Source organism: Leucoraja erinacea, chromosome 17 (genome assembly GCF_028641065.1).
Source record: "Leucoraja erinacea ecotype New England chromosome 17, Leri_hhj_1, whole genome shotgun sequence".
Lineage (NCBI taxonomy): Eukaryota > Metazoa > Chordata > Chondrichthyes > Rajiformes > Rajidae > Leucoraja > Leucoraja erinaceus.
This window is the reverse complement of record NC_073393.1, coordinates 2648137-2659917: the sequence shown is the minus strand read 5'-3', so window position 1 is coordinate 2659917 and position 11781 is coordinate 2648137. Positions and strand designations below refer to the sequence as shown.

At 45.0% G+C, this 11781-nt stretch overlaps 1 protein-coding gene across 1 annotated transcript; it reads right to left on the bottom strand.

Moving 5' to 3' along the window:
• Positions 1-315: 315 nt before the first annotated feature.
• Positions 316-11018, bottom strand: LOC129705006 (borealin-2-like). The gene is made up of 6 exons (XM_055648381.1): positions 9676-11018; positions 8476-8604; positions 6590-6630; positions 3693-3916; positions 1696-1754; positions 316-407 (listed from the first exon to the last, which is right to left on the bottom strand). Exons 1-4 carry the CDS (start codon positions 9794-9796, stop codon positions 3812-3814), a joined length of 396 nt encoding a protein of 131 aa, XP_055504356.1. The 5' UTR covers positions 9797-11018; the 3' UTR covers positions 316-407; positions 1696-1754; positions 3693-3811.
• Between the last annotated feature and the right edge of the window lie 763 nt (positions 11019-11781).

Sequence of the window (11781 nt, the reverse complement as noted above, 5' to 3'; positions counted from 1 at the left end):
AGCGAGGCAGGTTCGATCCCGACTATGGGCGCTGTCTGTACGGAGTTTGCACCTTCTCACCGTGACCGCGTGCGTTTTCATCCACAACCAAAAGATGCGCAAGATTGTGGTTTAACTCGGCTTTGGTGAGAATTGTGAATTGTCCCTAGTGTGTAGGATGGTGCTAGTGTACGGGGCGAAGTCAGTGGACTGAAGGGCTCGTTTCCACGCTGTATCTCCAAACTGAACTAATTTAAGCGGTTTGAATTCTCAAGGCCAAAGATTTATTCTTGAAGTTTAAAAAAAAAAAATTTCCAACGTGTAGTTGGAAGACACTTGCCTGGCCATCAGCCAATGGTATTTTGATCATCGGCAGCGACCGGTTCACTCTCGGACGATGCAAACACTGGCTCGTCTTTGGTCCAATTCTGAGATCAAGAAAACAAAGTCAGTGCGAGCAACATGCACTTGGCGTTTACACGAGGATTCTGCCCGGTGACAGCAACAATATTCAAACACAAAATGCTGGAGTAACTCAGCGGGACAGGCAGCATCTCCAGAGAAAAAGAATGGGTGACGTTTTGGGTCGAGACCCTTCTTCCTACCCGAAACATCACCCAATCCTTCTCTCCACAGATGCTGTCTGTCCCGCTGAGTTACTCCAGCTTTTTGTGTCTATCTTCGGTTTAAACCAGCATCTTCATGCTGTTCTTTTCCGCACATCTCACTTTTTATTTTTATTTTTTAAACGGGTTAAGAACATTATCCACGTTTAGACAAAATTGCAGAATAAAATTAGTGGCAAGTTTGATGGTTGCGATCCATATGCATCGCAACTTTAATCCAAGAAAGTTCATGTTTGACCAGATCTCTAATAACCAAACTCACATCAGCAGCAGCAGCAGAACAATTTAGCAGAAACTAGGAACTGCAGATGCTAGTTTACAAAAAAACTTATTGTGTTACTCAGCAGGTCAGGCAGCGTCTCTGGAGGACATGTGGAATTCTTTGCCACGGAAGGCTGTGGAAGCCAAGGCAGTGGATATTTTTAAGGCAGAGATAGATAGATTTGTACGGGTGTCAGGGAAGGAGAATGGGGTTAGGAGGGAGAGAGAGATCAGCCATGATTGAATGGTGGGGTAGACTTGACCTAACTCTTATCGCTTATGATCTTATTCAGGGAACAATTATGACCCTTAGTTCTTGGAGGTAGACAAAAATGTTGGAGAAACTCAGCGGGTGAGGCAGCATCTGGAGAGAAGGAATAGGTGACGTTTTGGGTCGAGACCCTTCTTCAGACTGATGCGAGGGGGGGGGGGGGGGGGGGAGTGGGGGGAGAGAAAGGAAGAGGCAGAGACAGTGGGCTGTGGGAGAGCTGGGAAGGGAAGGGGAAGTGGAGGAGAAAGCTAGGACTATCTGTAATTGGAGAAGTCATTCTTCATACCGCTGGGGTGTAAACTACCCAAGCGAAATACGAGGTGCTGGTTCTCCAATTTGCACTGGGCCTCACTCTGGCCATGGAGGAGACCCAGGACAGAAAGGTCGGATTGGGAATGGTTTCTTACAGACAACTTCCACAATAGTCTTAATTGTCAGCGGGGTTCCGTGATGAACGGCGGGCTTTTCACTGCCCGGTTTTGGATCACCGCTATTGCATTGCCATGTTCCATATGATACAGAAGGCGGGTGATCAGCCCGTCAAAGTTGGACCTTTACCTTCTAATGAACGTTTCCTTATCACGACTGGTAAATGATCTTGGTTTGGTCGGAGGTGCCTGGAACAAAAACATTTAAACATACTAGTGTTTAGGTTTAGTATTGTCATGTGTACCAAGGTCGAGAGAACAGCTTTGTTCTGCATGCTATACAAAGAGATCAGATATTACTATACACAAATACAAACAAGTCAAACTAGAATATGATAGTTTGAACAAAGGGGAAGATACAGAGTGCAGAATATAGGTCTCAGCATGGTAGCACATCAGTTCCTGAGACAAAGTCCAATGTCCACAATGGGGTAGAGGTGAATAGATTCAGAGTCAGGCCCTTCGGCCCAACTTGCCCATACTTCTACTCTGATCAAGAAGGCTCATCAGCGTCCCTTCTTCCTGAGGAGACTGAAGAAGGTCCATCTGTCCCCTCAGATCCTGGTGAACTTCTACCGCTGCACCGTCGAGAGCATCCTTACCAACTGCATCAGAGTATGGTATGGCAACTGCTCTGTCTCTGACCGGAAGGCATTGCAGAGAGTGGTGAAAATTGCCCAACGCATCACCGGTTCCACGCTCCCCTCCATTGAGTCTGTCCAAAGAGGCTGTCTGCGGGGGCGCTCAGCATCGCCAAGGACTGCTCTCACCCCAACCATGGGGGGGGAGGCGCTACAGGTCTCTCCGTTGCCGAACCAGCAGGTCGAGGAACAGCTTCTTTCCGGCGGCTGTCACTCTACTCAACAACGTACCTCGGTGGTCAATCGGACACTTATTTTCTTTTTTTTTTATTCCAGTTTAGCTATTCGCTCTTCAATAGATGCTAAATGCATTTCGTTGTCTCTGTACTGTACACTGACAATGACTGTGGCCCTGAATAACCAACATGGCATGCCCCATCTACCTGTTAAACCCGTCCCAACGATGTACCTGTCTAAATGTTTCTTAAACGTTACAAATGGAAGGACCATTCAGTGGGCTGGTCACAGAGGGGCAGAGATGTTCGTGGGGGGTGGTTGGTTGGGGGCTTGTGTTGCGTGCTAACCAGCCAGCGGAAAGACTATATGTGATTACAATCGAGCCGTCCACAGTGTACAGATACAAGATAAAGGGAATAACAGGAAGTGCAAGATAAAGTCCAGTAATGTCTGATTAAAAGGGTTTCCAAAGAGATAGATGGTGGCTCAGGACAGATTCTGGATTAGTACAGGTGTACTGTTTAATACCCTTGATTGGTACAGGAGATGAGGAAAAACATTTTCACACAGAGGGTTGTGAGTCTGTGGAATTCCCTGCCTCGGAGGGCGGTGGAGGCCAATTCTCTGGGTACTTTCAAGAGAGAGCTAGATAGGGCTCTTAAAGATAGCGGAGTCAGGGGATATGGAGAGAAGGCAGGAACGGGGTACAGATTGGGGATGATCAGCCATGATCACATTGAATGGCGGTGCTGGCTCAAAGGGATGAAAGGCCTCTACTCCTGCACCTATTGTCTATTGTTAGAGGTTATGGGGAGAAGGCAGGAGAATGGGGTTAGGAGGAAGAGGTAGATCAGCCATGATTGAATGGTGTAGACTTGATGGGCCGAATGGCCAGAAAACCAACCCATCAGAAGAGGTCCTAGTCACTATCCAATAAGAGAAACTAATAAACCCACACATGCAGCCCCACTCATTCAACAAAGTGAAATGTTTAAGGAAGAACTGCAGATGCTGGAAAAATCGAAGGTAGACAAAAATGCTGGAGAAACTCAGCGGGTGAGGCAGCATCTATGGAGCGAAGGAATAGGTGATGTTTCGGGTCGAGACCCTTCTTCAGACTGATGAAGGAATAGGTGACGTTTCAGGTCTTGACCTGAAACGTCACCTATTCCTTTGCTCCACAGATGCTGCCTCACCTGCTGCGTTTCTCCAGCATTTTTGTCCACCAACAAAGTGAAAATGAGTGTTTTATTCACTGAGAGAGTAGATCAGATAGTTGTGCCCCAAGACTTTGTGTTTGGGAACTTACTTTTGCAACCGTGCAAGATTTTGTGGCCGTTATCTTTCCTCTGCCTTTCGCTTCTGTCGCATTTGAACTCAGCGGAGCTTTGCCTGACAAAGCACATCATTAGTCTTCCATTAAACCATCTAAAGTTGAAGATTAACCGCGTGCTTTTTCCACTCGATATACTTGCCTTTTCTCATTGCCTTGCTGGCAAGTTCAGCCATCATCCCCTCATCTGGTAGATCAGCCTTTGAACACAAAGATGTTATAACCATATAACAATTACAGCACGGAAACGGGCCATCTCGACCCTTCTAGTCCGTGCCGAACACATAATCTCCCCTAGTCCCATATACCTGCGTTCAGACCATAACCCTCCATTCCCTTCCCGTCCATATAACTATCCAATTTATTTTTAAATGATAAAAACGAACCTGCCTCCACCACCTTCACTGGAAGCTCATTCCACACAGCTACCACTCTCCGAGTAAAGAAGTTCCCCCTCATGTTACCCCTAAACTTCAGTCCCTTAATTCTCAAGTCATGTCCCCTTGTTTGAATCTTCCCTATTCTCAGTGGGAAAAGCTTTTCCACGTCAACTCTGTCTATCCCTCTCATCATTTTAAAGACCTCTATCAAGTCCCCCCTTAACCTTCTGCGCTCCAAAGAATAAAGCCCTAACTTGTTCAACCTTTCTCTGTAACTTAGTTGCTGAAACCCAGGCAACATTCTAGTAAATCTCCTCTGTACTCTCTATTTTGTTGACCTTTGGCCAACTAATGTTCTATTAGTTGGCCAAAGGTTTGCTGTTACATTTATCTTTCAATAAAATACTATATGTTCAGCAGTAGAGTCGTTGCCTTACAGCACCAGAGACCCAGGTTTGGTCCCGACAACGGGGCTGTCTGTAGTCAAGGCCAAAAAGTAAGTAAGTTTATTGGCCAAGTATTCACATACAAGGAATTTGCCTTGGTGCTCCGCCCACAAGTAACAACATGACATACAGTGACTGTTACGAATGACTCAGAAAACACTAAACATTAATAATAATAAAACATTAATGATAAAACACCATTGATCAAGTATGTGAACCAACAATATACCAGATCAATGGGAGGCTACAGATTTTTGGCTATTGAGTAGAGCAACTACTCGTGGATAAAAGCTGTTTTTTTATGTCTGGCTGTGGCAGCTTTGACAGTCCGGAGTTGCCTTCCAGAGGGAAGTGATTCAAAGAGTTTGTGGCCAGGGTGGGAGGGGTCAGAGATGATCTTGCCTGCTCGCTTCCTGGCCCTTGCAGTGCACAGTTCATCAATGGAGGGAAGGTTGCAGCCAATAATCTTCTCCACTGATCGGACGATTCGCTGCCTAATGGCCTCCTCCTACATCTGCACCTATTATTTATTCTTCCCATGATCTGCGTGGGCTTTCTCCGGGTGCTCCGGTTTCCTCCCACACTCCAAAGACGCTCAGGTTTGTCGGTTTCTAGTAAAATTGTAAATTGTCCCGTGTGTGTGCGTGTGCGTGTGCGTGTGTGTGTGCGTGCGTGTGCGTGCGTGTGTTAAGGGCCCGTCCCACTTACGCAACTTTTTTTGGTGACTGCCCGCACCCGTCATAGGTCCAGAAAGACGCTACGACTCTTTGGGTGACTAGGAGACGACTCACAACCATACAGGCGACACCCGGGAGACATGTCGCGGGGTGAAGCCTGCATGGTCGTGAGTAGTCGCCCAAAGAGCCGTACCTTGTTCTGGTCGCCGCAGGAATTTCAACATGTTGAACATTTTCAACGACCTGAAATGACCTACGAGTCGCCGAAAAAGTCACGCAAGTGGGACAGGCCCTTTAGTGTGCGGGAATCGCGGGTCGGCACAGACTCGGTGGGCCGAAGGGCCAGTTTCCATGCTGTATCTCTACAGTAAATGAAACTGCTTGATGGCTTCTTTTATTTTTTTATAAATTCAATCGGGCAGTCTTTCCCAACCCTGTTTCTAGGCCTACAATGTCCAAAGGTTAATCAATGAATTGAACACCTGGTCTAACAAACGTAACACATTCCCACTGGAGACGTTGTACTATAGAGCACTCCTCCCTTGATCAGGGCATCAACATTACACTGTGGTACTTGGCATTTTAAAAAAGGTAGCAAACTGAGAAATTCCCAGAACAAACTAAAATAATGATTCAGAGAGAGAAACATACAATTACATAGAAAATAGGAGGAGGCCATTCGGCCCTTCGAGCCAGCATCGCCATTCAATGTGATCATGGCTGATCGTCCCCTATCAATAACCCATGCCTGCCTTCTCCCCATATCCCTTGACTCCACTAGCCCCTAGAGCTCTATCTAACTCTCTCTTAAATCCATCCAGTGACTTGGCCTCCACTGCCCTCTGTGGCAGGGAATTCCACACATCCACAACTCTCTGGGTGAAAATGTTTTTTTCTCACCTCAGTCTTAAATGACCTCCCCTTTATTCTAAGACTGTGGCCCCTGGTTCTGGACTCGCCCAACATTGGGGACATTTTTCCTGCACTTTAGAGACTTTAGCGACACAGCGCAGAAACAGGCCCTTCGGCCCACCGAGTCCGCATCAAACCAGCGATCACTCCGTACACTAACACTATCCTACACACACTAGGGACAATTTAACTGAAGCCAATGAACCTACAAACCTGTACGTCTTTGGAGCGTGGGGGGTGGGGGAGGGGGTAAAGAGAGAGAACCAGAGCACCAGGAGAAAACCCACTTGGTCACGGGGAGAACACACAGACTCTCTACAGGCAGCACCCGAGGTCAGGATCGAACCCGGGACTCTGGCGATGCAAGGCAGCAAACTCCGCCACTGCACCAGCTAATTAGTTGTCGTTAATTACTCGAGCAGATTGCTGCTTGAAAGTGCATTGAGTCAACTACTCACCATCACAGCTGCAGTGGAATTGTGATCTGTCCCCCCTGTAGCTAAACAATGATGGAAACGTGAAACATTAAAATCAAAGACATGGAAGCATCTTTACCCGAGCTACTTCACTGCAAATGGACAGAGCCGGCTTTCAATTACATAAACATCTTTCCAAACCATCCCCTATATATTTCCCCACTTGAAGCTGATCCATGTGAAATAATTTTTACAGGGATCATACTCAAGTAGACAATAGACAATAGGTGCAGGAGTTGGCCATTCGGCCCTCCGAGCCAGCACCACCATTCAATGTGATCATGTCTGATCATCAAAAATCAGTAGCCCATTCCTACATTCTCCCCATATCCCTCGATTCTGTTAGCCCTAAGAGCTAAATCTAATTCGCTCTTGAAAACATCCAGTGAATTGGCCTGCGCTGCCTTCTGTGGCAGAGAATTCCACAGATTTACAACTCTCTGGGTGAAAAAGTTTTTCCTCATCTCAGTCCTAAATGGCTTAATCCTTATTCTTAAACTGCGAGCCCTGGTTCTGGACACCCCCAACATCGGGAACAATACTGGAACCACTCTGGCCTCTTAGAAACAAGGGAATGGGAAAAGGTGCCAAGATTTACTCGAAGAAGCGTCTCGACCCGAAACATCTTTAAGCAGGAACTGCAGATGCTGGAAAAATTGAAGGTAGATAGAAATGCTGGAGAAACTCAGCAGGTGAGGCAGCATCTATGGAGAGAAGGAATAGGTGACGTTTCGGGTCGAGACCCTTCTTCAGACTGAGGGTTGCATATGGTGAGGTAGACAAAAATGCTGGAGAAACTCAGCGGGTGAGGCAGCATCTATGGAGCGAAGGAATAGGTGACTTTTCGGGTCGAGACCCTTTCGGGTCTTGACCCGAAACGTCACCTATTCCTTCATCAGTCTGAAGAAGGGTCTCGACCTGAAACGTCACCTATTCCTTCGCTCCATAGTTGCTGCCGCTGAGTTTCTCCAGCATTTTTGTCTTCCTAAGATTTACTAGAACGTCACCCAAAATGGAACATTGTGCTTATTATGACCGAGTTAGATGTTTGCTACTTGGAAAGAGGCAAGATGGAGGGGAGGGGTGGATGGAAGATGTTGCCCTTGCCGAGAGAAAATGTGGAATTAAAAGACAAACATCTTTGTCACAAAGCTTCAGGAGTGTGAATTTGATACCAAAGGAACTGTGACAGTAACAGCAAAAGGAAAGTAGAAAAAAAAAAGAATGAATAGGACATGTTTAGCATGACTAGACATGAGGAGCGAGTACATTCTGTGATTATACTCATCAACATGCATCTTTGATGAAGATTCACTTTCTACACTGTGTGCATTTTATTTAGAAACACAGAAACATAGACAATAGGTGCAGGAGTAGGCCATTCGGCCCTTCAAGCCTGCAATGTGATCATGGCTGATCATCCAACTCAGTATCCTGTACCTGCCTTCTCTCCATACCCACTGATCCCTTTAGCCACAAGGACCACATCTAACTCCCTCTTAAATATAGCCAATGAACTGGCCTCAACTACCTTCTGTGGCAGAGAATTCCACAGATTCACCACTCTGTGTGAATTTTTTTTTTCTCATCTCGGTCCTAAAGGATTTCCCCCTTATCCTTAAACTGTGATCCCTTGTCCTGGACTTCCCCAACATCGGGAACAATCTTCCTGCATCTAGCCTGTCCAACCCCTTAAGAATTTTGTACGTTTCTATAAGATTCCCCCCTCAATCTTCTAAATTCTAGCGAGTACAAGCCGAGTCTATCCAGTCTTTCTTCATATGAAAGTCCTGACATCCCAGGAATCAGTCTGGTGAACTATTTAACTAGTCTCAACAGTTTAACTATTAGCTTTAAAAAGGTTTTACCAAGGAAATCTCGCAACTTCATCCTTTTGATTGCAGCTGGCATCTTCAGCAAGTAGACAGCCAACACATTGTCAACCATGTCCAATAGTTTCCCACATGCTTGCTCCATTTCCCTCAGTTTCTCATTTGCTGCAACAGAGGGATATAATTCATTGAACCAAAGCAGCGGAAATAATGAAACGTTCAAACTCATGAAGTGCAATTAAGCCGAACGCAGTATTGATTGCATTCAATTAAAATTGAAATTAAAAAAATCAGGAATATTCAAAAAATGGAATGGACAGAAGAGAGAGACACAACCTCGCTCACAACCTCATATTTACCACACGTATTTTACACAATAAATATTTATCATCAGTCTAGGGTTTCCAGTAATGGAAGAATCTAGAACCAGAGGGCACAGCCTCAGAATAAAAAGAAAGGAGACGAGGAGGAATCTTTTCAGCCAGAGGGTGGTCATAAGTTCATAAGCAGAATTAGGCCATTCGGCCCATCAAGTTTACTCCGCCATTCAATCATGACCGATCTATCTCTCCCTCCTAACCCCATTCTCCTGCCTTCTCCCCATAAACTCTGGCACTTGTACTAATGAAGAATGGTGGTGAATCGGTGGAATTTAAAAATATGGACTAAGTCGTTTAGAACGGAGACGAGGAAACACTTTTTCTCACAGTGATTGGTGAGTCTGTGGAATTCTCTGCCTCAGAGGGCGGTGGAGGCCAGTTCTCTGGATGCTTTCAAGAGAGAGCTAGATAGGGCTAGTAAAAATAGCGGAGTCAGGGGATATGGGGAGAAGGCAGGAATGGGGCATTGATTGGGGATGATCAGCCGTGATCACATTGAATGGCAGTGCTGGCTCAAAGGGCCGAATGGCCTACTCTTACACCTATTGTCTATTGAATTAATTGCCACAGAGGGCAGTGGAGGACAAGCCATTTGGGTGTTTTCAAAGTAAAGATTGATAGATTTCTTAGGGAGTTAAAGGAGACACAGGAGAATGGAGTTGAGAGGGAAAATAGGCCAGCCATGATCGAATGGCAGAATAGACACAATGGGCCGAATGTCCTCATTCTGCTCCTAGATTTTACAGTCTATGGTATAAAGATTGCGGGCAACGCAAAAGCAAACAAGTGCAGCCAGAAACCTGGAGGAAGAAATGGGGCTGTGGAATATCCAATCAGCAGAATGAATCTAACGCACCTTTAGCATCAAAATACTTCATGAAGAGTTGCACTTTCTCATCTTTGATCTCTTGCGGGAGGGTGGTCTGTGTTAGTGTTCCTTCAGTGTCCCAACAGCGAGCTCCACTTCCTGCAGCCATTCCCACACCATCCACACACAGACAAGGGTGTGGAAAACCCCTACCGCCCTTTATTCAATGTTGGTCTGCTGAGAATAATGATCCAATTGAGGTCTAATCTAATTTATTCCAGCCAGTGAGAGTTTGGTGCAGGATGGAACAGCGGATGCTGGTTTAAAAACGAAGGTAGACACAATAAACTCAGCGGGACAGGCAGCATTTCTGGAGAGAAGGAATGGGTGATGTTTCGAGTCGAGACTGTTTGGGATTGTTTTCATGTTGCATGCCTATAAACCTCGTTGTAAACATTGAGAAGATATCACAGCGTTTCTCCAGCTCATTCCCAGCAGTTCCCCACCGCAGCTGCTGGTCCCGGCTTGTGAATCATTCATGATTACTAATACTGATTACATCTTTGTTTGTGCCTTCGTAAAGGTTAGAAATTCTCCAAGACGGTCGCGGCTGGGCATCAGGTTGATGTTAAACAGAGAGGCATTTTCAACTCTAACCGCCCCGACCCGAAACGTCGCCTATCCATGTTCTCCAGTCTGAAGAAGGGTCTCGACCCGAAATAATACCCATTCCTTCTCTCCACAGATACTGCCCGACCCGCTGACTTACTCCAGCACTTTGTGTCTTTTTTTGTAATGCAGCACCTGCAGTTCCCTGTGTCGACATCTCAAACTAATAATGGGTTGTGTTGCCAAATACGCCAGTGGTAATTGTTCTGTGAAACTATTTTCCTCTCGGGGGAATGGACCAGATGACCTCCTTCAAGGAAACCTCTCCAATGTTGTCCAACTCGTTAAACTCCAGCTGTTGAAATGTCTGAAATGCATCTTTGGGTAAAAATGTTTGGTAGAAATGGAATGGAAAATGGGATGGGGAAAGCAAAATATTTCATATACAGACACACAATCAATGACAGCCCAATGCAGGCATCAACACCAGACAGACATAGAAACTGCAGATGCTAGTTAATACACAAGCGGGTACAGAGTGCTGGAGTAACTCAATAGGTCAGGCAGCATCTCTGTTTCGGATTAAGATCCTTTTTCAGACAAGAAGGGTCTCAACTCAAAACGTCACCTATCCATGTTCTCCACAGATGCCGCCTGACCCACTGAGTTACTCCAGCACTCTGTGTCCTTTTGTGAACACTGGGCACATTTCCAGGGAGATCGAATTGAAAAGATCATGGAATCTCAGATAAGATACACTTAGGATACGTGAACCAATCTGGCCTGTTTGAAATAAAGTACAACTTGAATGGAGAAGGTGCCAAGGTTTACTGGAACTTCACCCAAAATGGAACATCGTGTATGATATGAATATTGAGATGATGGATACTTGGAAAGAGACAAGACGGAGGAAGGATGGAAGATATTGCCATTTGCAGGTCTGTATCTCTCAACTTGAGTCAGACCTTTATTCCCATGTGTATTTAACACGGTTTGGCTGGTTAATATCCTCTGGAGAATAGTTGCAGAGAATTGACCAATTTAACATTAGGGACCTTCTGCAAACCAATTTATTACTTGTTTCAATTTCGACAAATGAACTTTGAGCTGGGTCTAAAATATGTGTGTACATGTATATCGATATATACTTGTGTGTGTGTGTGTATATACATGTGTGTGTACATATGTGAGTATGAATATATACATGTGTATATACATATGTGTGCGTATATCTGTGCGTATATATATATATATATATATATATATATAAATTGAACCAAGTGAGTTTGATTTGCAGAATCTCGCCATCACTGAATTGGTCAATTCTCTGCAACTCTTCTCCAGAGGTAAAAATGTATATATTTTGTTCAGTGTGTCTGTGTGTATACAGTGTGTGTGTATATATGTGTATCCACATATACACACAGTTCAGTATGTATGTGTATATATTTATATAAATATAATTTTTTAATGTATGTATATTTTTATGTATGTATATACGTGTGTGTGTGTGTATATATATACATATAGATACATGTACATATA